The 12,295-nt window shown below is 37.8% G+C and overlaps 1 protein-coding gene across 1 annotated transcript; it reads right to left on the reverse strand.

Moving 5' to 3' along the window:
- Positions 1–4,475: 4,475 nt before the first annotated feature.
- On the reverse strand, positions 4,476–6,697 carry LOC128020334 (gap junction alpha-8 protein-like). The gene has a single exon (XM_052607166.1). It carries the CDS (start codon positions 6,673–6,675, stop codon positions 4,534–4,536), a length of 2,142 nt encoding a protein of 713 aa, XP_052463126.1. The 5' UTR covers positions 6,676–6,697; the 3' UTR covers positions 4,476–4,533.
- Between the last annotated feature and the right edge of the window lie 5,598 nt (positions 6,698–12,295).

The raw sequence follows: 12,295 nt of genomic DNA on the forward strand, positions 1-12,295 counted from the left end.
TTCAAGACAATTGAAATATAAATATATTTACTGATGTAAAAAAAATGTTAAATGTAATTTGAGAAATGTGTAACCAGTGAAAACATTTGGCTTTTAAAGCATGACCATTGAAAAGTTCAATCATCTCATGATGCAAACTCAATGAAGTCTCATTGTAAATCTCATGTTAATCTTGAGTACCCAAAGAGTAGTAATGCATCCTTCTTATCTCCAAAAAGTATTTAGTTGTATCATATTTATGTTTACACATACGAGGAATTTATTTTCGTGACAGAAGCTCTGCAGTACAACAGAATGACAGAGACAGAACATAAAACACATAATAAAAGAATAAAAAATACAAAAAATACAAATAAGTAGGTAAGGAATGACAATATACAAATTGACAATTGTAGGCAGGTATATTACAAAATGCAGTTATGTATGTACATGTATATTATGTGCAAAATTTAAGTGTATACTAAGTATGTGTGTTAGATAAATAAATGTATGTGTATATAAATATAAAGTGTAGTGTGTTCCACAGTTATTAACAGCTGTTCATTAGATGGATTGCCTGAGGGAAGAAACTGGTCCTGTGTCTGGTCGTTCTAGTGCTCAGTGCTCTGTAGCGTCGACCAGATGGCAACAGTTCAAAGAGGGAGTGTGCTGGATGTGAGGGGTCCAAAGTGATTTTGACAGCCCTTTTTCTCACTCTGGATAAGTACAGTTCTTGAATAGGAGGGAGGGTTGAACCAATGATTGAACCTTCAGTCTCCCCAAGAAGCAAGGGAGACGGTCCTCGTGGGAATCTGCTTCGGAGTCGTCGGCACCAGAGTCCGCCCTGCCTGAGACCGAACTCCCCCAACCAATCGCAGACCCAGCTGTGACTTCTGCACCGCGGCCAAGGAGGAAGAGGAGGAGGAAGGGGTCTTCCGGTCCTGTTGGCTTTTGTCTTTGTCTCAGTCAGTCATGTCCCGTGTTTGATGTTCCCTTGAGTGAGCGTCTGGAAGCCGCTCCTTAAGGGAGGGGTTCTGTCATGATTCTGCCTTCATGTCCTGACTTTTCTCTAGTCTTGAGGCAGGATCATGGCAGACCCGTGTTTTGTGTACAAGCACATGGACTTGTCTTTGGGCCATGTGCTTGTGTTGTCTCGTCCCCTTGCCCCGCCCCCTTGTTATCCTAGTCTTGTCGTGATTGCCTTATCTGTGCCACCTGTTGGGTCTTAATTGGTTCGCCTATTTAGATCCCCTAGTGTGCTCTGTCTTTTGTCGGTTCATTGTGGTTGTTCCTCATATGTGTTTCTACATGCCAGCCTCATGAGATATTGTATCCTTGTAACCCCTTTAAGAAGTCCTTGTATAACCGTGAGTGTTTATTTGTAGTTAGTGTTCTTGTGTTTTTAGTCTTTGTTTATCTTGTCAACTCAGTCCTGTTAAGTTATTTTGTATCTGCCCTAGTCCTTGTTTTCCCCCTCGTGGGTTTTGTTTTCCCCTTTTTTTCGTGTAAATAAATCTTGTGTTGTACTTCCCGTCTGCTACGGAGTTCATCCCTACCCCTCCTCATAACAGAATGTTTTATTTTACAAGTTAGTCTTTAGTCATTATTTATTTAGCTCTTCTTCATTAAATTAGTTGAGTCAGTCAACTAATCAACTAATAAAACTATGATAAAAATATTCACTAAAGATGAAAAAATCATACCTCAGGTCAACAATGAACCAAGAGAGGCTGTTTAAATTGATGTTTTTATGTTTCCATGACTTATTAACAGGCCTTCGTGAACATTCTGTGCAGGTTTTATTAATTTGTTCCCACGTTTGATCTATTATTAGGTTGTACTTTTTCACAGAAGTAGGCTTTATATATATATACAGTAATGTTACCACCCACGCCTCGCTTCCTGTAAGTCAAGTGATAGCTAAAGGAATACAAAGTTTCTTTATGGCTGTTATGTTCTCAACTCAAGAGTTGGTCAGTCTGGAATACGATTATATGAACTATGGGGATTTGATCAAAGTTTATTTATTTTTTATTTATTTTTTGTTAGTTTTTTGTTTTTGTTTATTTAATCTATTTGTACAGTGACAACACCCAACAACAGTGTTGTGCCAAAGTTAGCTGTAAAGATAATTTGCATCTGCAGTCCCTGGGCAGGACGTTATTACAAAATTACATTATTAAGTCACAAAGAATACAATATACACAACACATAAAATATCACATCATACTACATTAAATTACAAAGCCAAGTCAATGAACACATATTTGATTTTCCTGAAGCCATACTTTAATCATTTTGCATAAGCAGTTTAAATTAGTCTAAATTCATTCTGCTTTGTGTGTAAGGACAGTTATACATTTGTTTGTTTTTGTATCCATCAAGAAACAAAGAGTCACCTTCAATTTTAATAGGCCTACCGAGACAGTTGGATAGAGTCACAACAAAGGCAGATTACACGTGATTTCTGTAGATAAGCTTCATATATAAAATCATCTTTGTCCTGACATGCCTAAATTATGAGCAAGTGAGGGATCATCTCCATTCTCAATCTTCTTGCCGAGACACTGAATGATTAACTCTTCCTGCTATTTTATATTTCAGGTTTCTGGACAGTCCCAAGCCTTTAATGTGGCTGATGACATGAGTTTATGAGAATGTAACGTGTTCAGAGGTATTTTGAGGGCAAAATGCAGGAACAACATAGGCAAGGTAATAGTAATAGTGACTTAAGAGCTAAAGTAAAAAAAAAAAAAAAAATTGTTTGAGGTAAATGATTTCTGCATAAAAGGTCAAAACGATAGGATTCTGTTTTGAAACTGAGGCTTCAACATAGATCTGCACCAATGGAAACAGGTCGGAGTTTTTTTTTTTTTGTGTGTGTGTGTGTCATGTGTGTAGCTTTGTTTGTGTGAACACAGGAAGTTGCGGTTATGAGAAAAGTGAAAGAGAAATTTTTACTTACATTAGTGTGATCAAACTCACAGTGACAGCTTTCAGGACAGCAGAGAAAACAAGTCATTCAATTGCCAGGATTAAAAATACTGGAGACATTTACCAAAATACTCAAAACACCAGTGTGGCACTTTGTGCATCAAGGTCACAGAAGTGTTGCGTTGTCACTGCAGTTCAACAGCTCTACACCCACAGTAACGCTGAATTTAGGCATCAGTGAGAAGTCCTCCTGATTTTAAAAGTGCTAGTTCAGCAAATTAGATTGGTTTAAGTCGAAAAGATAAAAGAAAAATATTTGATTACATGACTTTTAGTTTTATGTCTTTTTTTGTCTTTCCAGATTGGCCTAGTTGTTTAATTTTTGTTTTGTTTTGGGGATTGTAGTTGTCTTTTTCAGGGTGTATGTGATTTTCCAATGGAAGTTTAACTGAATAAACTTTTAAAATGAAAACAAAAATTTGAATTTAATGAAATTTACTTGAAATTAAAAGAAATTAAAAAAACCTTAGTAAAATCAAATGGCCACTAGAGGTCATAAAAGATTAATTTCAGTCCAGTGATACTCTGTGAAGTGTGAAGTGAATTATATTTTTAAAACCATTTTATGTCAGATAGAGGTTTGTTAATATAAAACTCTAGGTTAAACGCTTTATCCTGCATAACAGACTAACACAAGGTTATTTTGGGTTCAGTCATTGTGTTACCTTTATTTGGGGACCTCAACTTGACACATAAACCAGTAAAAGATCATAATGAAGAGGTACTACACACAGCATAATATTATTGTTATACGTTGTTTTTTTATGATACGGTCCTATATATTAAACCCTAACTAAGTTATAGAAGAATACCAATTTCCAATTACAATATTCCGTCATTTTAAAAACCTCCCTTTAATAGACTTGAAAAGCATTGGCAGTAGCAATTCAGATGAAAGTATATATAAATAAAGGATGTGGATGTTAGACACAAATTGGTAGAAAATTTATAAACAGTAACACAATTATTTCTATGGTCCAGGATCAATAAATTGCAAATGTATAAAGTAAAATAACCATTAAACAGGGTAGACAAATAAAGCATAAATTTAGAATGCGAAACCGTCCCTGTCTTGCAAGAGATTTATAATAAATAGTGTGAATAAAGACCCTATTTAAAATCAAGACAATTTTTTGTGTTTTGTAGACAATAATAATAATAATTAAAATAATATATGTTTAAAACACTTTTTACAAATTGGCTACTTTTTACAAAATTTCAGGATATTTACCCTTATTTTGTTTTTGTTCTGTTTTACTTTTGCTTTTCTTTCAAGATCTAGAACAAACATGGAGCCCGAGACACCTAGGGCACCTCAAAGGTGTATTGGGGGTCCATGAAAGTTAAAAAAAAAAAAAAATTCTCAAGCAGTATAAATGGGATTTCAAGCATGAAAACATATAGCTGCCTTTATACTTCAGGAAGGGAGCCCCTCGCATGGGGAGCATCATTTGGCATCAATATTTGAAAATCCTGTTTGAGAAAACATGCTGGTTTGGGAAATTTGGCATCAAAGAATTGACACTATGACCTCCGGTGAAGTTTCTGTTTGTTGGTCAGTCATATAGTTAGATCATCTGACCTGGCTCTGCTGCTTCCTTTGCTGAGACGACTTAACGATCTTGTTTCCTGTGTCATCTCTAGTTCCAGAGCTACAAGTGGAACATCCATCATCTCCTCTATGGCCTCCAAGGCTTTTGATTTTTCAGAAGACTCCTCCTTCTCACGGCCTCCAGTTTCCCCAGAATCCTCTTCTTTCCCTGACCTATCCCTCTCAGAGTCTTGGACCTCCTTTGGATCCTCCTTTCCCAAAGTTTCCACCTGTTCAGTGTCACCAGCAAACCCTACAGTTTTATCTGGAGCCTCCTCACCTTCATTGACAGCAATCTCAAAAGGTCCATCTTCATTTAGATTTTCTAAAGCTTGATCCTTACCTGTATGTAATGCATCTTCTAAAGCACAACTTCTTCCAGCATCTAATAGACCCTTCAGAGATTCACCCTTCCCTATATCTAGTACTTCCTCTAAAGCTCTACCCACGTCTGAGTCTACCACATCCCATTGAACTCCATCCCCTTTCACATCTTCTGCATCCCCCTTAGCTTTGTCCTTTCCTAAATCCACTTCATCCCCAATGGGCACTATATCAGATAAAATTGACCCTGCAACGTCCCCTAAAGACTCAGACTCTCGCTCCCCCTCAAATATTTTAGACACATCCAGATCTCTAGTAATATTACCATCATCTAAAGTTTTCTCCTTTTCCAAAATGTCTTCATTTACAAAAGACTCAATTTCACCAAGTTCCCTCTCAGACACCTCAGCTGCTGTCTCTTCCTCAACCACATCTGGCAAATTCCCTTCTTCCCTCAACTCCTTGACTATTAAGGTGTTATGCTCCTTTTCCACAATTTTCTGTGAGGTTTCTTTCTCTTTTCCAGTTCCTGAAAGTTTTTCCTCTTGTGTTGGCTCAGCATCTATTAAGCTACTCTCTTTCATTGACTTTTCCTCAATCATGTCTCTACAGGTGAGTTCTCCTGGATTTATATCCAAACTCTCCTCAAGTGATATTAAATACGTTTCCTCCACACTTTCCCCTGCTGATCGCTCCTCCAGTACTTCTGGTAAAGCTGTCGGACTCTTTAAGTTGTCTACCTCATCACCTTCCCGAAGTGGTTCCTCTGGGGGAAGCTCTGGTAGTGTCTCTGTGACCTGAATGAAGGAAGGTTGAGTCTCATTACATAAGTTTGTCTCCTCTACAGGTGGCGCTGTTGGCTTAACCGACTCTTGACTCCTTTTCTGCTCCTTCTCCAGCTGAGGTGAGAAGATCTGGCCCTCTTCCATACCAACCTCAGCTAGTGGATATATGTGTGCCACCTTGTCTTTCTTGTCCTCTTCAAGACGCCTATAACCTTTAGCTTTTTGGACAGGGGTGGTCAGGAGAAATGGTAAGCTCCTCTCAGAGGGTCCAAGAGGCTCCAGCTGTGCCGGAGCTGGTCGGTGGAACACAAAGCGAATCTTCTTCAAGGCGAGGTGGCTGATCTCCACAAAGTTGAGGAACAGTGAAACGCAAGCAACTGCGAGCATAAAAATGATAAAGATGGTCTTTTCGGTGGGCCGGGAGACGAAACAGTCCACTGTGTTGGGGCACGGCCAGCGACTGCACTTGTACAGTGGCAGGATGCGGAACCCGTAGAGGAAGTACTGTCCAATTACGAAGCCTACTTCAAAAAGAGCCTTGAAAATGATATGGCATATGTATGTGAAAAGCAGGGTGCCCTCGAGTCTGAACTTTTTGCTTCCCTTTGTGCTGGTCTCCTTGGCGGTCGCTGGTGGAAGACCCATTTCTTGTTGGTGGCTAACCTCGGCTTCTTCACGCTCCTTTCGCTTTTCTTCCATGTGGATGTAATGGACAGCATGCCCAACGTATACAAGAGAAGGTGTCGATACAAAAATTATTTGTAACACCCATAGACGAATATGGGAGATTGGGAAGGCCTCGTCGTAACACACATTCTCACATCCTGGCTGCTGAGTGTTACATACGTAATCTGACTGCTCATCTCCCCAGACAAACTCTGCTGCTGTGCCCAGAATTAAAATGCGAAAAATGAACAGAACTGTGAGCCAAACGCGGCCAATCACAGTGGAGTGTTCGTTTACTTCCTCCAAAATATTACCCAGGAAGCTCCAGTCTCCCATGGTTGTGTATTAGCTGTGTACAAGAAAGACAAATTGTAATTAGGGAGAAATAAGATGGTTCCAAAAGTATTTTACATTCATAATAAACCATTACATTCATAATTGCTGTTGCGTTAAAATTTTTTGACTTGTGTATTAAATAAATGCAATGCACACAGACTGAGGTAGTTTAAGTCTTTGGTTCTTTTCATTGTTATGATTTAGGCTCACATTTAACAAAAACCCACCAAATCACAATCTCAACAGATTAGAATACTGCATAAGACCAATGATAATAATAATAATAATAAAAATAGTGAATAGTTGGCCTTCTGGAAAGTATGTTCATTTACTGTACATGTACTCAATACTTGGTAGGGGCTCCTTTTGCTTTAATTACTGCCTCAATTCAGCATGGTATGGAGGTGATCAGTTTGTGGCACTGCTGAGGTGGTATGGAAGCCCAGGTTTCTTTGACAGCGGCCTTCAGCTCATCTGCATTTTTTTGGTCTCTTGCTTCTCATTTTCTTCTTGACAATACCCCATAGATTCTCTATTTTGCTTTTGGCAGTGTGGGCAGGTGCCAAATCCTGCTGGAAAATAAAATCAGCATCTTCAAAAAGCTGTTCAGCAGAAGTAATCATGAAGTGCTCCAAAATATATTGCTAAATCAGTGCAGTGACTTTGGTTTCCAAAAAAATGCAATGTTATTGCACCCCAAATCATCACAGACTGTGGAAATTTAACACTGGACTTCAAGCAACTTGGGCTATGAGCTCCAGACTCTAGGACCTTGGTTTCCAAATGAAATACAAAACTTGCTCTGATTTGAAAAGAGTACTTTGAACCATAGGGCAATAGTCCATTTCTCATTCTCCTTAGCTCAGGTAAGACGTCTTTGACATTGTCTGTGGTTTAAGAGTGGCTTAACAAGAGGAATACGACAGCTGCAGCCAGATACCTTGACATGTCTGTGTGTGGTGCCTCTTGATGCCTTGACCCCAGCCTCAGTGCATTCCTTGTGAAGTCCACTGAAATTCTTGATTCAATTTCACTTGACAATCATCATAATGCTGTGGTTCTCTCTGTTGGTTGTGCATCTTTTTCTTCCACACTTTTTCCTTCCACTCAACTTTCTGTTAACATGCTTGGATACAGCACTCTGTGAACAGCCAGCTTCTTTGGCAATGAATGTCTGTGGCTTACCCTCCTTGTGAAGGGTGTCAATGATTGTCTTCTGGACAACTGTCAGATCAGCAGTCTTCCCCATGATTGTGTAACCTAGAGAACCAAACTGAGAGACCGTTTTGAAGGCTCAGGAAACCTTTGCAGGTGTTTTGAGTTGATTAGCTGATTGGAATGTCACCATATTCTAATTCTAATTTGTTGAATTGGTGGGTTTTTGTTAAATGTGAGCCAAATCGTCACAATGAAAAGAACCAAAGACTTAAATTACTTCAGCCTGTGTGCATTGAATTTATTTAATTCCCGAGTTTCACAATTTGAGTTGAATTACTGAAACAAAATTAACTTTTTCACAGCATACTAATTCATTTAGGAGCACCTGTATATATTTCAAAATATAGTTACTGATAAAATATTATGACAAATATTTTTCAAATGCACCTTCTTACTAAGTAAATCTACTTGATGAACGAAACTAGACTGAACTGACCATTTACGAACAGGACCAGGAAGCAACTGTAAGACTCAGATATGCCTTTACCAAAACACATCACCAGTGGGATAACATTCAACAATGTAAGTCATCTGCACATCTTAGACAAAAAAGAAAACTAGACAAAAAAAAGCTATTGCATTAAAAGGACACAAAGTGAACTGAGCCTAAATGGTCACCTTTGCACAGTGGCGGGTCCAGTTCAGTCCGTTGCTCCTGGGGACTGCGGGGTAAATTGAAATCCTGTCCCCCAGTCACCCAGACTCAGTCCTCGTCCTTGTCGCACCACTGAGCAAATGTGAGCGAATGAGCTATGATGGCTGCTTTTCATGTCTGCCATAGAGTTTAAGCTGCTAACCAGATGCCCTTTATGCACCAGACCACGAGTGTTGATGCAGAAGACAATAGGATCAACAGACCCGCAGTCAGAGGGGCCAGATGGACAGGACACCGTCTACAGGCCCAAAGCAAAAGTTGACTTTAAAAAATGTAATTAAATCGGGGCATAAGGTCCACAGCAATTGTGTACTTCATCATGACATGCTTCAAGGATGAATCAGATGATGTCTTGTCTTTCCAAAAAGTTTGAAACCCAGAATACATCCAAGAATTGTTTTTATTAAATTTTTTGATCAAAAGAAAGTAGCATTGGCGAGAATAAGACACTTCTTACAAAATCTTACTGTCCCCAACCTTTTGCATAGCAGTTATATATAATTCATATAGTAAAATTAATGTTGTCCAAAACAGACAGTACTGTTTTATATGATTAATGTGTTGTACATGAATGTGAAATGGGAAACTGACATAGACTTCATGACGTGCCTTCTCATGTTAAGTGGAGCAGCATTCTGGTATTACAGTGTTTGCGTTTCAGTGTATAACACACAGTAAGTTATCCCCCAAAAAATCTTCAACAAAAAGCTGTTGGTGTAGTCTGAGCCAAAAGACCTTATGACAACAGTGATATTTCACACGAGAGACAGCCTTAGGAAATGGTGATAATAACGCATTTGTGCAATCACATACATGCAGGAAAGCTGGGTGTTGGAGGTATACGGTTTAATGGTTTTGCGATAACAGTGCAACAGTGCAGCGCAATGGCATATATGGTATTGCCCAGAAAGCTCAAACACACATACAAATATGGACAAATATCAACTACCCTGTTAAAAAAGCTTCCTGCACAGCTGAATCTTTGGCCAGATACATTCTTATCAGTGCTGGATCACACCTAGATTTTAAACATCACAAAAAACCCAAAATTTAAAGGTCAGGAAAGGTGTGTTGTCTAAGATAATATATATATTTTTGGTTTACACTTTTTGTTTGGGGTCAAATCACTGTATTCCTTATTGTGGCAGTCTTGACTAAGAGTGTACATGCAATGGTTGGCCAAACCCCTTACAGACTTGGGAATGGTTTATTTAAAGTTCGGGATTGTTTAGCACCTATCTAAACTGTTGAATTATTGTTGTCAAGGAAAACAGTTTGTGCTCCAGTTTCGGAAGGAAAACAACATGATTGACAGCCAATGGGCAATGTTTTATGCCACATTTATGGAGTGTTTATTCCAAGTTACACAATTCATTTCCCATTCTGCACAATATCTCTCATAAACATTTGACTGGTTGCTGTGTACATTAGGACCAAACATCAAGATAAAGAGAAGAGTGCTATTAACTAAACGTTTAATGGAACTGTGTCACATAGGCTGTCCTTCTATATGTGTGTGCGAAAGGCTTTATAAAAAATACACTTTTTAGTGGACAAATTCTTTAATTGAGTAATCATTTAATGAAATTATGATGCCAAATGTTTCATCAGAATTGTAACTTTTTAACAAGTTTAAACCTTAACCATAACCTGCCATTGACAATATTGCACATCAAAATTTGTCTATGTGTCTTCAAGTTAAACCAGGCCGCAGACTTGCATGGCTATGAGTTTGATATTATGTTTATGCAACAGTTCAATGGCACAACAACGGAGTGTGTTTAAAAACTCTCCTTATGCGGAAATACCTCCTTCTGCCATAGTTTCAAATCAGTTTGACAGTTTAACAGCTGAGCCCAAGCCTCTGTTACCATTTCAAAATGTCACTTTAAAACTAGTAACAAAGCAACGCTGAGTGCCCTGGAGCTCACATATCCAAAAACGCTGAAGCAAATTTTAATTCCTTTTTTTTCTTTATTAACACACTGCATATTTGAAGTCTAAACAATTACACCTAAAAGAAACTCTTAAAACTACATTCTGTGACACAAAAACTGTAGTGGATTTGGCCATCTGCTATGACACTCGCTGTGAGAAATACTGGAAGCAGAGTGTTGCAAACGGTAAAATGGTTCTTTTATCACTGGAATATCACACTGCTAGGCTCTCAGATTTTGCCAGTCAGATTCATGGACCAGAATAAACTGTTGTATAAAACTAAATATATTGTCAGTATAATTTATTATTTCAGTATGACATAGCGGCACAAGAAAGAAAACAGTGACTAATTGTGGGGGCTTTTATTCAGAAAGCATTTGCAAACAGCATGAGCACTATTACACATTAACTTACTGATCCCCAGATACCCCAAAATAAGGGCATGTTTCTCTTTCATAAAGATGTGGATATAGCACAATAGAATAGAATGTCATGAATACAATATTATTAATAATAGTGTGTAAAAAAACTAAATATGTTAGAGAGTAAATTATATTCTCATTTTACATACATTAGCCCTTTTTATTCATTAAAGAAAAAGAAAAAAAAATGTTTATATCAGACTGAAAAAAACTGATACATTATTTAATTGACTTCATGGTATACCTTGCATTTCAGGCCCTGGTAATTGTGCCCTAGAGGAGTTTGTGTGTTGATATAGTGGACACTAGCAGGATAAGCCACATGAATAGTGATAGGATGACACAGAAAGACATGATGTCATTCCAGAGCATTGAGCCTATGGAGGATGAGCAGTCAGGCGTGAGCTCACATTGTGCCAATGCAGCAGACACTCATGAAGCTACAACACAACTATCAAATACTAATCTGCCACAACACATTTCCTGTTCTCCTTTAAAAGAACAAATGTACGATTAGATGTAATAAATATATAGATATTTTTTGTCATTTATATATAAAATATTTATAGTGTTATAAGCTCTTTCAAAACGTCATAAGTCTTTGCTGTCAGGCATCATTGATTGCAAATGCCACGTTGTTGGTTGTTTTATCTAATGTAATTAATTACATTCATATATTTTTGATAAGTAAGACTTAAGAGTTTCAAATGCTTTTTGGGGCACTGTAAAGTTGAAGTATGCATTTGAAACCAACGCACTTTAGGTTTTACAGCAATACATGCACAGTCCAGAAATTAAAAATGCTTGAAGATTGCTATATCAAGTCTGAAAATTATATTTCCCTACCAACATTCATATGTGTCATACAGAGAAACAACCATTTGAATTTATGTCAAAGCAATGTTTTCACTCTGTCTAACATGGCAAATCTCCTACAGCTGAATGAATGCAGACCTCAGCAGTTCCTCACTGCTAAAAAGAGGATGAAGAATCTAAGGGATGGATGGATTTAAATTATATTTAAATTATATTCCAGTGTCTTTTTACTAGGGCACGAGCCCCAGTGAAATACTGCTGTGCCTCTGTGAATTATTACTGATAAATTTTAAACAAATCCAGTATTTAACAATTATGCTGAGTGTTCTCTATCAGCTTTTCAGAATGTCACAATCACAAATTAATCATTCTGATGTAATTAGCCAAACGGGTTTGCAAAAAGACTTTGTAGAAAACTACTCATTTGAGATAGGCGGAGCATAGAGAACCTACAATTATGGACAGTATTTAAAAAAGAATGTCTTTTTTGAACATTAAAGCATGTCAACATACTCTATTACACCAAATGCACAAAATAATGATCTTTAAAAAAACATCATATGACCCCTTT

Source organism: Carassius gibelio, chromosome A9 (genome assembly GCF_023724105.1).
Source record: "Carassius gibelio isolate Cgi1373 ecotype wild population from Czech Republic chromosome A9, carGib1.2-hapl.c, whole genome shotgun sequence".
Classification (NCBI taxonomy): Eukaryota; Metazoa; Chordata; class Actinopteri; order Cypriniformes; family Cyprinidae; genus Carassius; species Carassius gibelio.

Excerpts from the sequence above, each read along its gene's own strand:
- LOC128020334 (XM_052607166.1), bottom strand. The coding sequence starts at position 6,675 with ATGGGAGACTGGAGCTTCCTGGGTAATATTTTGGAGGAAGTAAACGAA.